This window comes from Phacochoerus africanus, chromosome 10 (assembly GCF_016906955.1).
Source record: "Phacochoerus africanus isolate WHEZ1 chromosome 10, ROS_Pafr_v1, whole genome shotgun sequence".
NCBI lineage: Eukaryota > Metazoa > Chordata > Mammalia > Artiodactyla > Suidae > Phacochoerus > Phacochoerus africanus.
This window is the reverse complement of record NC_062553.1, coordinates 54,608,494-54,623,033: the sequence shown is the minus strand read 5'-3', so window position 1 is coordinate 54,623,033 and position 14,540 is coordinate 54,608,494. Positions and strand designations below refer to the sequence as shown.

Here is a 14,540-nt window from a genome sequence, read left to right as displayed (position 1 = left end):
CTTCTCATAGGACAGTAGGAATTATTCACTTAGCACATGTATTTTGAGCACTTACTGCTTGTTAGTTGTTATGCTTAAGTGCTTAGATGAAAGCACTGGGACTCTGTTATCAAGGAGCCCACAGTCCATGGAAAGACAGATAAGCAAATGAGCAGTTACAGCTTGTGTTAGAGGCTGGGATGGAGGAATGAAGAGGAAGAATGTGTGGGTAAGCCTGAGGGGAGGGAGATTTTCTTTTTTTTTTCTTTTTTTTAGATTTTCATTTTTAGATTTCTGTTTATAAATTAAAACTTACAAGAGATGGGTAACTTTTTCCTATTCAATACGTTTAAATTTGTATAAATAAATTTGTACAAATATTTTAGTAATGATACATTATATGTCCTTTCATAAAATGTATCTTAGTAACAATCATGACAAAATGAGTCTCAGTAGTAATCATAAAAACCTTTATAAGGAAAATATAAATTCTAGGTAAATATTAGATTAAATAAAACCTGAGCTTTGAATGTAGTTTGTCTTACTGACATTTTCATAAAAATATGTATGCCAAATGCTTGATATGTAAAAGTTCTTTAGCATTAAACTGAGAAGAAAAAGTACTGCTCTAATTAATTATATATCATTGATAACCTAGGAAATTAATATTTATTACTATTGATATTGACAGAGGTAGATGCTGAGTGGTTGTGTCCATATTGAGCATTGTAGTAAACTGTATAGTTAAACAGATTGTTTGAAAACTGCTTATTTAACTTTTTTCCATCAGAGTATCTAGAAACAAATCTGAAAAGAAACGTAGAGATCAGTTTAATGTTCTCATTAAAGAACTGGGATCCATGCTTCCTGGTAATGCTAGAAAGATGGACAAATCTACTGTTCTACAGAAGAGCATTGATTTTTTACGAAAACATAAAGGTACATTTTTAACTTTGTAAAATAGATTTTTTTATTTTTATTTTTTTTAAAGAACACTCTCTTAAGACGTAATGTGATAGTATCTTGGCAGTGATGCTTAAGGCTGGATGCTTCCTAACCCTTTTTTAAGAAAAATAAATAATTGCCCTTTTAAAGATTTCCTGGTATGTTCCTTCTTTCATTCAACAAACATTTATTTAGTGCCTACTGTATTCTAGATTCTTGTGGGGCAGGTTTATAGTCTTGGCCCACAAGTAACTCAAGCCAAGAGAGAAAAACATAAAGAGCTAATTGCAATGCAGAGAATCATAATGTAAGTAGTGCTCATAAACTATAAACTTTGTGTGAGAATGCAGGAAAGAACGAGTCAGGGAAGTCTCAAAAATAGTTGATTTTTCAACTGAGTTTTCCTTTTAGCTTAGTAAGAAAAAACAGCATTTCACATGGAGGGAGTAGCATGTGGAAGAACAGAGAAGCTGAAGAGTTGGGTTTACCTGGAGCGTAGTTTGAGTTGGAAAGTTAGGGGTATATTTGAGAGAAAAGCAAGAGTTAGATCATTTTAAGTGTCATTTTAAGAGTGCTTCACTGTAAGTCTAGGAAGTAAACACTGTTTTAAAGTGACTGTTAGTCAAAGAAAACCACTCTAAGTCATGAAAAGAAAAATTTAAAGAATATGAAGTATCTTGGTACTTAATAGAAAATAGATGAAAAACATTTCCCTTTCAGATGCAAATGAAACTGCAGAACTTCTCAGAGGAATTTGTAACTAGTGCCTTTGTTTCTCACTAGCTCACTCTGTAGTGCATGACTAGCTTGGTTTATTTATTTTCCACCACTCTTGAAAATTATTTTTGTTCATTTCAGCAGTGCCATGACCCCCACCCCCTCTGCCACCAGTAGAGCAGTGGCTTTTCCTGATGCCTCATCCTCTTCTGCATCTCTGAAGCACTGGCCTTTCCATCTATCCTAGTAGGCTGGCTTTCTCTTCTGTTAGCCTTAGTTGCACTGCACTTCATTCACCTCCCCTCCGCAGCTGAGCTAACTTCTTTACGCCTTTTCTGCCCTCTGAACCCAGCCTTTCTCAAGGTCTTTTGTGCTAGCCCTCCATTTCTCTGTGCTCCCTCCCTTGGTTATCTCATTTCATAGCTTCAGCTGTGGCTCTCTGTTAAATTACTAAATTTATGTTTTTAGATGCAACCATTTCAATCTGTTATTTCCAGGTAACTTTGAGTCTTTTACATGTCCTCAGAATCAGCAAATCTAAAACTCAGTTTATTTTCAGTTTGTCGCCTCTTACTCTCAACTTTCCTTTTTCCATTTTCATACCACTGTCCTTTCAATCCCCCCCACTCAAACCTGAAAAAGTTTTGGAATTTTTTCATCTTCCTTAGTACGATATCACAGTTGCCAAATTTTGTTGATTCTTCTGTAAATGTGTCAAGATTGCTTGTCATCATTTTATTGCCTCCATTACAATTACATTTTAATCTCTACAAATAGAATTCTCCCTGACGTCACTGTGCCCTGTCTTAGAGCACACTTACTCCTCAGATGTTACCAGAGCTCGGTGAATGATTGTTGAATGAAATGAAATGACATGCATGATAATCATTTCTCCCTGACAGTGGAGGACTAATTTTAGCATTAAGTAGATATTTTCTTCAAAATTGGGTAAACGATACTCACAAGAATAAAATTTACCTTAAACTGAAAGGGAATTCTTTTAACTCTAAAAATACATCTGGGTTTAACTAGATGGGATTTGCTTATGGATTTAAGCCATTTTTTCTGAATATACATAATTGATGTGAATTTGAAAAGCATGACTGTTTTTTACAGAATTAGCAGCTACACTTCTCACTCTTCATATCTAGTACAGGCATTTGAAATATGCCAAATTTTGGGTGCCAATATAACATGCTGTATTTGCATATCTGGTAATAGAAAAATCAGAACACCTTAGTCCATTTTTTTTACTGCAAGGTAGAGTATATTTTGTAGAGCAAAATTTATGACAGATTTTTATTTTACTTGGTTGTTTTCATAGGTCTGCATTTAAAAATGGAAAAATGTTTATTACGTAAATAGTTTAGAATTCATCATTTATGAATAGCTTTCATGTAACTAAGTCCACTAGAAGTATGTTGCAAAATAAACTATAATAGTTAAGTTAAAATGTGTGCCTTACAGCAGATTTTTGACCAGTTTTCTAAGAAAACGGGAAGAAAACACTAAGAATCACTCTGCAATGATTACTACAAAATTTGTGCCTAAAATCTTAATTTCCTTGCTTAGTTAAGAACAGAGCACCTGAGACTGGGAAGAATCCTTCTGCCTAGAAATAGGCCTAAAGTCTTCTTTTTAAAAAGTACAATAACTGATCTCCTTGGCTCTTTTCCTCCAGATTCATGTCCTTAGGTGTGCTCCAGGTACTTCCACTTGAGTGGCAAAGAGAAGGGGAAGAAGAGTATATTCCTAATACTTGGTCTGATCTGCTTATTCTGATTCTTGTTGGGTCTTTGCATCAGGCAGGCCTGTCAGCAGCACAGGCTGTCAAAAGTCCCCAGAGAAAATCTACAGAGACTGGTGTTTTTTAAGAGCTCAAATCCAAGGAGATGACTTGCCACGTTAACTCAGATATTTTATCATACCAAAACTTGGACCTCCTGGTACCTACCTAGACCAATAAGTATCACTGCCTAAGATTCTTGTCTTTAATTAGAGTAGGGAGGTCGACTTGTAGGACTGCTGTACTGCCCCCACCCTACCCACTAACGTGTCAATCTCTTTACAGAGGTCACTGCACAGTCAGATGCTAGTGAAATTCGACAGGACTGGAAACCTACATTCCTTAGTAATGAAGAGTTTACACAATTAATGCTAGAGGTATGTCCAGATTCAATTTTTGAAGTTTTATTTTCCTTAAAAAAGAAATCAGAGGGTTTACCAATTTTAGTATAGTTTTAAAAATATTAACTTTTTGAAAAATCTTAATTCAGTGTAAATAAGTTATCTTTTGTTAAATTAGCTAATGTAAGTATTGTAAGGAAATAATATGTGATAAAATAATGCCGAATCTTTGAATTTTCAGTATTATCTGAATTTTTGAGAGGCGTAATAAAAGTCAGGAAACTGTAACTACCAAGTTCTCTACCTGAACTACACTAACATTCAAACGAAAATACATATTAGGGAGTTCCCATTATGGCTCAGTGGAAATGAATCTGACTAGTATCCATGAGGACGCAGGTTCTGTCACTGGCCTTGCTCAGTGGGTTGAGATTCCGGCTTTGCCATGAGGTGTGGTGTAGGTTGCAGACGAGGCTCGGATCCCGCCGTAGGTCAGGGCTGTAGCTTCAATTCAACCCTTAGCCTGGGAGCTTCCATATGCCACATGTGCGGCCCTAAAAAAAAAGTAATACATATTATTCATCACATATTAAATACTACCATGCAATGTATTCTATTGGACAGTAGGATTTTTTTTAAAAATTAAAATCCGCCTAAACATTTCTATTCTCATTGTGGCTCAGAAGGTTAAGGACCTGACATTGTCTCTGTGAGAATGCGGTTTCGGTCCCTGGCCTGACTCAGTGGATTAAGGATCTGGTGTTGCCTCAAGCTGTGACATAGGTCACAGATGCACCTTGGATCTGGTGTTGCCCTGGCTATGGTGTAGCTTGGCAGCTGCAGCTGCAGTTCATCCCCTGGCCTGGGAACTTTCATATGCTGCAGGTGCAGCCCTAAAAACAAAAAAAATCCACCTAAACACAACATAAATGATAATAAATGAAGTATTTTGAAACTACTAAAATAATGACATGTATGTTGAAAGGCAACTCTTCTCAGTTCAAATAGAAACTTTTAAAAGGAAATGAGTAAATGTTCTTCTTTGACAAAATTATTTTAAAAAACAGTTCATGTCATACTTGCTTAGACTTGCAAAACTTAATACCTCATACAATCACTTATAAAATCTAAAAAAACTTTGAGTCATTCATACCTATCAATTTTACTTTTTAATCATTTCCTTTGTAGATTAATAAGGATGTCATCTATGCCCACAAAGTACACAGAGCCCAGTATCAAATTTCCATGAAACTTATAATAAACAAAGGTGGTATACTTTGGCAGTGACAGCTAAGGGTAAGAAGAATGGGTCTGCAAAAAGAAAGTAGACCTGGAAGGAGTTCAGGAAAGCGTTTGAGATGGAATATGGAGGTTGTTAAATCATGTACATTTCTTATGCTGTTTGTTTTGGTCTCTTATTTTAGACCGTAAGAATTTATCTGTGTGGTATATATGTATATTTTTATGTGTATTTATATGTATGCATGTAATAGCTGTGTCTCAAGTGTTTTTGCATATTGGCCAAAATCTAAAGCAACATTATTTTGCAAATTAATGAGTTATTTTTCTGTTCATACTTTAGATGAAACAGTTAATTGCTAGATTAAGTTTTTCTATATGCAACAGAAATTCTACTGTATGAGAATATGCTGGAGTATAAATACATTGTGTGTGTGCTTTAAATATGCAAAATAACCAAGCACTTTTCACATTACCCCAGCGAATCCTCACAGCAATCCCACAAAGTCGGCACTGTTAGTAGCCCTTTCCACTTCCAGATGAGGAAATTGAGGAACAAAGTGATCATGGAATTTGCTCCAGATAAAACAGTAATTAGCTTAGCTGGGGTCCCTGAAGGTGGACCAGCCTCTAATCCTCCGGCCCCGCGAACACCGCTGTTGACAGAACTTCTCAGGGAAAGCCAGCTAGGGCATGGGTAAGCAGCAGTTAGCTCTTTTAACTAGTGGACACTTACGTTACAAACCCAATAATAGTTCCAATTTTGTTAGATTCTTTTCTCTTCTGAAAAGTAGTTTGACATTGTCCAAAATTATCTCTTTAGAAATATAGGTAATATGATTCTGAAAGGGTATATGCAAGCTAATATCTACCACAAAAAGAAGAAATCAACTCATTTCACTACTCTTTTTTATTCTACAATTATTTCTCAGTGCAATCATTTAGTAAGGTCTTCTGTATTAATCATTAAAAGTATTTACTTACCCTATTTTATTAATATGAAGAATTTCTTAAAATTCATACAATATTTATTACAAGTGTAGATGTAATCTCTACACTTAAGAACCTTAATGAAGGTAAATTATCACATCACAAATAAGCTAAATGGAAAGCATTGCCTTCCAATTTTTCTTTACAGTGAACAGACTTTTTAAATTAATTGCCAAGACACATGTAGTGCATATGTTGATAAATATAAAAAATCAAGTGTAGAGATCATACCATTATATATAATATACAATGGAGAAAATATGAACATGTTAAAATTTTGGAAGTGTAAATTAGTTGTCTCGTGATTATCTTCAGTTTTTAAAATTACTTCCCTGAAAAATATTAATTTATATATTTAAAAAAATTTTTTTTTTTTTTGTCTGTTTGCTTTTCTAGGACTGCTCCCTTGGCACATGGAGGTTTTCAGGCTAGGAGTCTAATCGGAGCTACAGCTGCCGGCCTACGCCAGAGCTACAGCATCGCGGGATCCGAGCCACATCTGTGACCTACACCACAGCTCATGGCAATGCCAGATCCTTAACCCACTGAGCAAGGCCAGGGATCGAACCTGCAACCTCATGGTTCCTAGTTAGATTCGTTAACCACTCCGCCACGATGGGAACTCCTAATTTATATATTTTTATATGTCAAGCATATTTTTGATTTTTAATGGATATCTACAACTACTAATACGCATTTTAATGTTAATATGCCAAGATTGAAGGACATGTGTAAACGTGTGTGTATGTAACCTGGGTCCAGCTCACTTCGTCTTGTTACTGTTGGCTAGTCGTGTTGATTGGATGACCGTTAGGCACGTAGATGTAGGTCTGGGAACGTTAGAATTGCTGCAGAGTAGCTGAGACCACTCAGCTCAATCGCTTCATCCTTAGAATGAGGCATGGCAAGGTTGCAGCTTCTCTGGTCTTAACTGAAGAACTGAGACTGAGGTCTTAAAATTCTCTTCTACCTTAAGTGCTGCCCGTCTCTCTCCATTCTTCCCTTGCCACCTTTCCCTCTCCCTCTTGGCTCTGTGGCCTGAGGACTGTCTCTTGCTAACCTTGGTTGTGGTGGTTGTGAGTGACCACGGTTATCATAGCAGTTTAGCCTGACCAGACCACGGGGCAGAGTAATCTCTTAAGGAGTTCTGTCCCTGTGGCAGCTCTCTGCTCCCTCTGCCAGTGCCTGCTGCCTCATCACAAGGAGGTTCTCTCCTTCCCTGGAGCTTCATGGGGCCTTCCCAGACCACACACTCGCTGCGTGAACATTGGGGGTTCGCTGTGGGCCAAGTAGGCAGCAGGTAGGAGACAGGGTTTGCCTAATATCACGAGGCATGAAGCGGGAGCTTCATAGTCGTCAGGCCTGGGAAGACGCTGTCCTCGGTTGTGATCTTCCTTCCACATCTCTAATCTTTCTCCTTCAATTTTTTATTTATTTATTTTTGCTTTTTAGGGCCGCACCTACAGCATGTGGAATTCCCAGGCTAGGGGTTGAATCAGAGCTGCACCAGCCAGCCTACACCACAGCCACTATAATGTGGGACCTGAGCCGCATCTGCGACCTACACCACAGCGCATAGCAACGCCAGATCCTTAACCCACTGAGCAAGGCCAGGGATCAAACCTGCGTCCTTATGGATACTATTCAGGTACATAACTGCTGAGCCGCAACGGGAACTCCTTTCTTCAATTTTTGACGTCTCCACCTGTTATTTTCTTGGGAAATTACATTCTGCTACTTGAAGTTTGAGCCCTAGATCCTTTCTTGTGTGACTTGGAGAGAGGCTGGTGGAGGCTTTTCTCTGCTGAATCTTTACCTGCTTTGAAAGATGGAGGGTCAGGCTCTGCCTATTGGAGAACAGTCAACAAGAGTTCTGATTTCAGTTCATCCTCTGCACAGAAGTTAGCTATGTCCTAAGTCCTGGCAAGTAAAGATGGTCATAGAGAACAGTAACTTGCTTTCAACGATGACGTAATCCAGCTTCATGTGAGAAAAGCATGCTGTTAACATCATTTTGATCCTTTTCCACATGCAGTAATACTGGCATTATTGTACCAAGAAGTTTTATAAAAATTTCCTTAATTTGCTTAAATTAAAAGGTTTTTGGAGTTCTCATCGTGGCACAGTGTTTTAACGAATCCGACTAGGAACCATGAGGTTGCGGGTTCGATTCCCTGGCCTTGCTCAGTGGCGTTGCTGTGAGCTGTGGTGTGGGTTGCAGACGCGGCTCAGATCCCGCGTTGCTCTGGCTCTGGCGTAGGACGGTGGCTACAGCTCCAATTCGACCCCTAGCCTGGGAACTCCATATGTCGAGAGAGTGGCCCAATAAATGGCAAAAAAGACAAAATAAATAAATAAATAAATAAAGGGTTTTCACCCCTCCCTTTACATTAGCCAAAAATGGCTTTGCTTGAGCCATTCTAGAAGGTAGGCATCTATGCAAAATAAGTACTTTCTGAAATCCAAACCTCTGCCATAATACAAAGGGGTGCTTTTTTCCAAACACTCAACATATACCTCAGCAATGACTTAGAATTAGAGGGAGTTTGCTCTGGCTCCCAGATCTATCAATTACGTACAGGTATTTTTTTATTTGCCACTTGTAAATAAAAAAATTTTATTTAACTTCTGTTAAGTGCTAACAGATACAGTGTTGAAGTTAAATTTCGTTTTTGTCAGAGATCATATCCTCTATTCTTAAAGAAGTTCAGATTTGGTGTGATAACTATTTTGATAGGAGAGGAACCCCCAAACCACCTTTCTTTTCTGCTGTGTGCCTTCAACATCTTTTCCACTGGATCCTCTTTTCCTTCAGCCTGCCAGTAAATTTAACTTCAAAAAAGGACTTCCCTTAAAGTGTATCCATTCGTGAGCTTGAGAAGGGAAGAGAGGGTGGTTTACAAGAACCTTCTGAGCATTTGCCTGTCTCTAAACTCATTATCGTGTGACCTCCCTACTGAAATAACCCTTGAAAGTCCCCAGAATTCACTTCTCATTTCTTCATTCTTTGTCTCACTTGATCTCATTTTATGCTGAACCATCCCTCCTCCTCCTCACTCACTTTTATCATTCTTTCTCTCATCCACTTCTGTCTTTGTCACTTTATCTGGCGCTTCTCCTCCTCCTCCCTATAAAAAGGTAATCCCCCAAGGATCTGTCTGCGGCATTCTCATCTCTTTTGCAAATCTCATTTCTTCAGCAGCCGCCTTGGAGCCTAGAGTTCTCCAGTGTGAAACTTGGCTGAGTTTAAAGTCCAGGCTTGTGTGATTATAAGTTCTGCTCTCTGGGCTGACTTCTCCCCTGAACGTCACATCTCTTGCTGCTTCCGAGCCTTTTCTTTATTCTCACTGCTCTCATTTCCCTTGGATTCCCACTACCTTTCCTGACTGGTCTGGAGGCCACTGAGGTTTTCCTCTTCATTCACTTTTCCTTTGAAGTCCATCTCGCCTGCTTCTAGACTACTCTTGAGCAAAGTAGGCCTTTCATGATCTGACCTTAGCCGACTTTTTCAGCTTCATTTCCCTTTCATTTATTCCCATGTATCTCCCAGTGCTTCGGCCACTATGTTTAATATATATAAAAGGTGATAATGTGTTCTTTTGTGTGCCAAAGACTTATCGATAGTATGTGTGCCTCGGCAATATTAGTGTTGTCAATTAAGGCCATCTTTATATACTGACATATGATGAAGGTCAAACATTGTCTTTTAGAGACAAACCATGCAGTAATGGCTTTTTTCCTGAAGCATTTGTAAATGCACAAAGATAAATTCTAAGGTATTGTAAAGGGGAAAATCTAGCATTTTGACAGTGCTCTGGCAACTTCCACAGTTAGGTCCTTTGTTTATCTTAGATTTTTATTTCTGTCCAGTGAAATGCTTTTTTCTTTTCATTTAACTGACCATTATGTTTAATTTCAGGCTCTTGATGGTTTTTTTTTAGCAATTATGACAGATGGAAGCATAATATATGTGTCTGAGAGTGTAACTTCATTACTTGAACATTTACCAGTAAGTATACAAATTGTGTGATCTCCTTATTTAATGCCTATCTTAAATGTTCTAGAACCCTCAGAGTGTTGAACAGTAGTTAGAATGGGGATGAGACCTCTAAATATGTCTTTGTTTTAGCATGTCAGGTCAGTCATGACTAATTTGGAGTAACTAAATATTCAACAGCCACTTTATATAACCTCTACTCTTCCTGCCCTCTTTTATTCTAATGCTAAGCTTTCAGTATTTCCTTTTTAATCAGCATGGCAAAGATGTTGCTTAATCACTGAGAATATCTTGAGCATAACTAAATTTTCTGCTGAGATATTTGTTGTAGCTAGAGGAACTCAGGAGTAATTTTCTCAAAAGAATGACTTAAAAGAATGTACTGAAAATTGTAGTTACAGAACTTTTGTGCTCTTGAGTTGATAACATTTTAATGGCCATATTCAATTTGTTATTAATGTGACCAAAAAGGTAGAGAATTAGAAAATAATTATATGTATAATTTATATTAGAATGGTGACTATCTGAATTATGTGCTTGCTGTTTTACTTAACATGTATTTATTGAACGTCTACTCTGTGCCAGATACTGTGCTAGGTTTTCTGCTGCAATTGGCAGTTCTTATGAATTTGAAGCTTTTATCGAATATGTACTGTTCTTATCTAAGATGGGGCTTGTGATTTAAATATTCTGAAGTTACTTATACATTACTCTTTTAATGCCTGTTTCTTGAAAATGTTAACAATACAAAGTCAGCTGTTCTGTAAAGGTCTCTTTGGAGAGATACTGAACAGTGGTATGTCCCTCCCTCTGATTACTCTGCTACTTTGTGCTTTGAGAATGGTCTCTATACTTAAAAGTCCAGATGCCAAAAGGGTACTTTGTTTCTGGAAGCCAGGCAGTAAGTAATTTGCTAATTTCTTTGGGTCACATGGAAAATGACTTTTCCTTTACTGCTTCTCTAGGGGCTTTCTTTATCAGTAAGCTCCAACAGAAGCTGATTAGCCCAACGTCTGTAAATTGTTTGTGAATAAACAGTGAGGTTAGAAAGAAAAAGGACAGACTGATTAAATTTTCTGGACAACTCTTAAAAAAATTTTTTATATAGTGTAAAAAGCTAGTGAAAGAAATCCTTCATAGAATTAGACTAAGATAAGACTAAGATAAGATTGACTAGTAGAATCTAATAAATGAAAGAATGTATGTAGCAAACCAGGAGCAGACTCACAAATGTAGAGAACAAACTAGTGGTTACCATTGGGGAGAGGGTTGGGGGGTGGTCGTTAGATAGGGCTGTTGGGATTAAGAGGTACAAGTCTTGTATAAAATAAATGAGCAACAAGAATGTATTGTACAGCAGAAGGAATTATAGCTATCTTTTATAATATCTTTAAATGGAGTATAATCTATTAAAAGTATTGAATCATTATGTTGTATACTTGAAACTAGTAACACTAGTTTCAAATATACAAGTATACAAATATACTGCAATTTAAAAAAATAGTATGGAATAATTTCAAGTATAATTATATGCTTTTAATTTTAAACCATAGCCAATTGTATTGGTTTTTCTTTCAGTTATATATTTATAGAACCTGTATACTCTTTAATTTAGTTGTAATCAGAGCAAAATTTGCAGTGCGGTCACACTTTTTGCCTGCCTCTTGGCTACTTGCTCAGGGCTCCATTTAGGATTAGACGCGTTCTTGTGTTAGCTGATACGTACTGCCATCATTACACTTAGAGTGAATGGTACTCTCCTGTCTGCGCAGATAATTATGGTAGGTTCAGCCTCTCCCGTCTATATGGGTAATTATAGTAGGTGTCAGCCTCCTCACTGCAGGGACCTAACCTCTGTATCCAGTACTCTGGCTCCTTCCTCAGAGGTGCTTGGTAATTACTGAGTGTAAGAAAGTCAGTAGACTGTTTGATGTAGCTGTTTTAAAAATTCCTTGCTAGTGGCACACTGGGGTTGGATCTTTCATGAGGGGTGTTTACATGCATTTTGAAATAGACACCATGTCTATAGCAGATCTAGTTGAGATCCAGGAGGTTGATTATTAACATTCTTCCCTCAATGAAAACCCTCTCTACCTCCCATTCCCTCCTGGATTTTCTTTTAGACTTCTAACTTTTAGAAGTATTTCTAGATTTATAGAAAAATTAGGATGATAGTAAAGAGTTCCTATATGTCCCACCCAGTTTCCTCTGTTAATTTAACATCTTCTGGATCTTTTAAATTTTTGCGTCAACTAAAGCATATAGACTGGCAGGTGAATTTGGGGGCAGAGGAGATTGCTGCTGATCTTACAGACCCATTTCATTCCATTCCATACTGAGTTAATAGTATCCTTCATTAAAATAGCTTTTTAAAACTGCTCTTCAGGAGTTACCTTGTGGCATAGTGGGTTAAGGATCTGCTATTGTCATGGCTTTAGCACAGGTTTGATCCCTGGCCTTAGAACTTCTGCATGCAACCCCCCCCCCAAAAAAAACCCCAAAAATCTGTCCTCCAGGTACAGTGGATACTGTCCTTCACATCACTGACATTGCTGTATTGTATGTCATTTGATGGCTTGAAAACAAAAACACAATGTGTTTTGAGAAAATAAAATTTGTTTAGGGTCAAACACAATAGGGGAAAAAATAGGTGATTTTCTGTTTTGGCTTATTAATAAACTGTAACAGATGCTAAACAAAAGGTTTAAAATGGTGGTGTCCCTTTTGTATTTTTTGGTCTAAAATAGAATTTTGGCTCTTGTGCAGAGAAGAAACATCAGATCTCTAGATGTAGGCTCTAGTGTTTAATAGAATTTAATTCAATTCTATTAAATTATAATTTGCCATCTTAATCAGTATTTAATGTGACTTAAAACTTAATTTTAAATCTGACTTAAATTTAAAATTAGATTTAGGAGTCCCCTCTATGGCGCAGTGGAAACTAATCCGACTAGGAACCATGAGCTTGAGGGTAAGGATCTGGCATTGCCATGAGCTGTGGTGTAGGTCGCAGACTCCGCTCAGATCTGGCGTTGCTGTGGCTCTGGTGTAGGCCGGCAGCTTTAGCTCCAATTTGACCCCTAGCCTGGGAACTTCCATATGCCGTGGATGTGGCCCTAAAAAGACAAAAGACAAAAAAATAAAAATTAAATTAAATTAAATTTAAAATTCCAAGACTGATTCTATAACTTTTTTCTTAACTTTGTCATGCTATACTTATAAAATTAATTTAGGTACATTTAACCTGTTTGTGCCTAATAATCAGAAAAAGAAATTTATGGACCTTTTTCCTGATATGGCTTTCTATGATAAAATTATGGGGTCATATCACCTCAGTGCCAGAAGAAATTTTAGACATCCTTAGCCCAGCTCCTTTATGTTTGTCAGAAGCACACATAAAACCTAGAGAAATTGGACCTAATTATGCAGCAATTTAGTGGAAGTGCCAAGACAAAAAGTTGAGTCTCTTTACTGGGAACTTAAAATTTGTAAACTTTTACAGTTTAAGTTTCGTTTCCTCATGATTTAAGATTACTTAAGTGTGTTCCTGAGAAGTGAATATATTAAATTTGTTACCATGTAATATAGGATGGAAGAAGAATGACCATGTTAGAGCCTAACAGAGTCCAGGACTAAAAGTGCCACTGTTAGGATTCTAGATGAGCCTTTCCTTTTCTACTCTTCTCAATAATTTTGAAATATAAATATAAGTGTGTTTTAAGAAAGTCAGTACAACCTTTGGTATAAATGTGGAAGTAATGATTTAGAATTTTTTGGAATAGTTATATAATTATTTGCAAGTTTGTTTGTTTGTTTGTTTTTGTCTTTTCTAGGGCCGCACCCGTGGCATATGGAGGTTCCCAGGCTAGGGGTCTAATCGGAGCTGTAGCTGCCAAGCCTACACCACAGCCACAGCAACGCCGGATCCTTAACCCTCTAGGCAAAGCCAGGGATCGAACCCGCAACTTCATGGTTCCTAGTCGGATTTGTTAACCACTGAGCCACGACGGGAACTCCTGCAAGTATTTTTACTGAGAAGATAAATCTTTGAAATAAGCAGATAAAGCTTATTTGCTAGGGCCAGAACTTTTGTTCCTTAGGCATGTCCATGAGGACCCTAGCTGTTTAGGAATGTGTAATAAATAGCCAGCATAGACGTGCTGTGTTTCTGGAGGAGCTTTCTGTCCCATCTGAGCAGGTGCTGTTTACAGCAGTTACTTGTTTAACTGACAGTTTTCTCCCTGAGGGAAAAGGTAACTGGTAATAATAGTTAGTAATTTCCACTAGATGGTCCCATTGACCTAATGTGGGGAAAAAACAGCCTATTGATTTGTATCATATGACCGTCAGCTGGATTGACATTTCTTCTTCATGACAGCAAGTGAGGGAGACTGAAGGATCCAGAGAGCTGCCCTCTTATTAGCTCTGTTTTGTTCTTGGGAACTGAGCAGATGATGTGGCAGCATCAAGTGTAAGCAGCTTTTTGAGGGTCTGAACTGTGGTAGCTATACCTGAGAGGTTCACACAGAGTGAATAGTTGCCTGCT

At 37.6% G+C, this 14,540-nt stretch overlaps 1 protein-coding gene across 10 annotated transcripts in view; it reads left to right on the top strand.

Moving 5' to 3' along the window:
• Nucleotides 1-14,540, top strand: part of CLOCK (clock circadian regulator) — a 121,875-nt gene that overhangs the window by 67,898 nt on the left and 39,437 nt on the right. For 8 of the 10 annotated variants that reach the window (XM_047798757.1, XM_047798756.1, XM_047798750.1 and 5 more), the window contains 3 exons: nucleotides 770-918; nucleotides 3,713-3,804; nucleotides 9,917-10,006. In XM_047798757.1, the coding sequence (XP_047654713.1) occupies nucleotides 770-918; nucleotides 3,713-3,804; nucleotides 9,917-10,006 (331 nt within the window). Of the gene's footprint in view, nucleotides 1-769; nucleotides 919-3,712; nucleotides 3,805-9,916; nucleotides 10,007-14,540 lie in introns of those variants that run through there. The other 2 variants (XM_047798758.1, XM_047798761.1) reach the window with 2 other exon arrangements.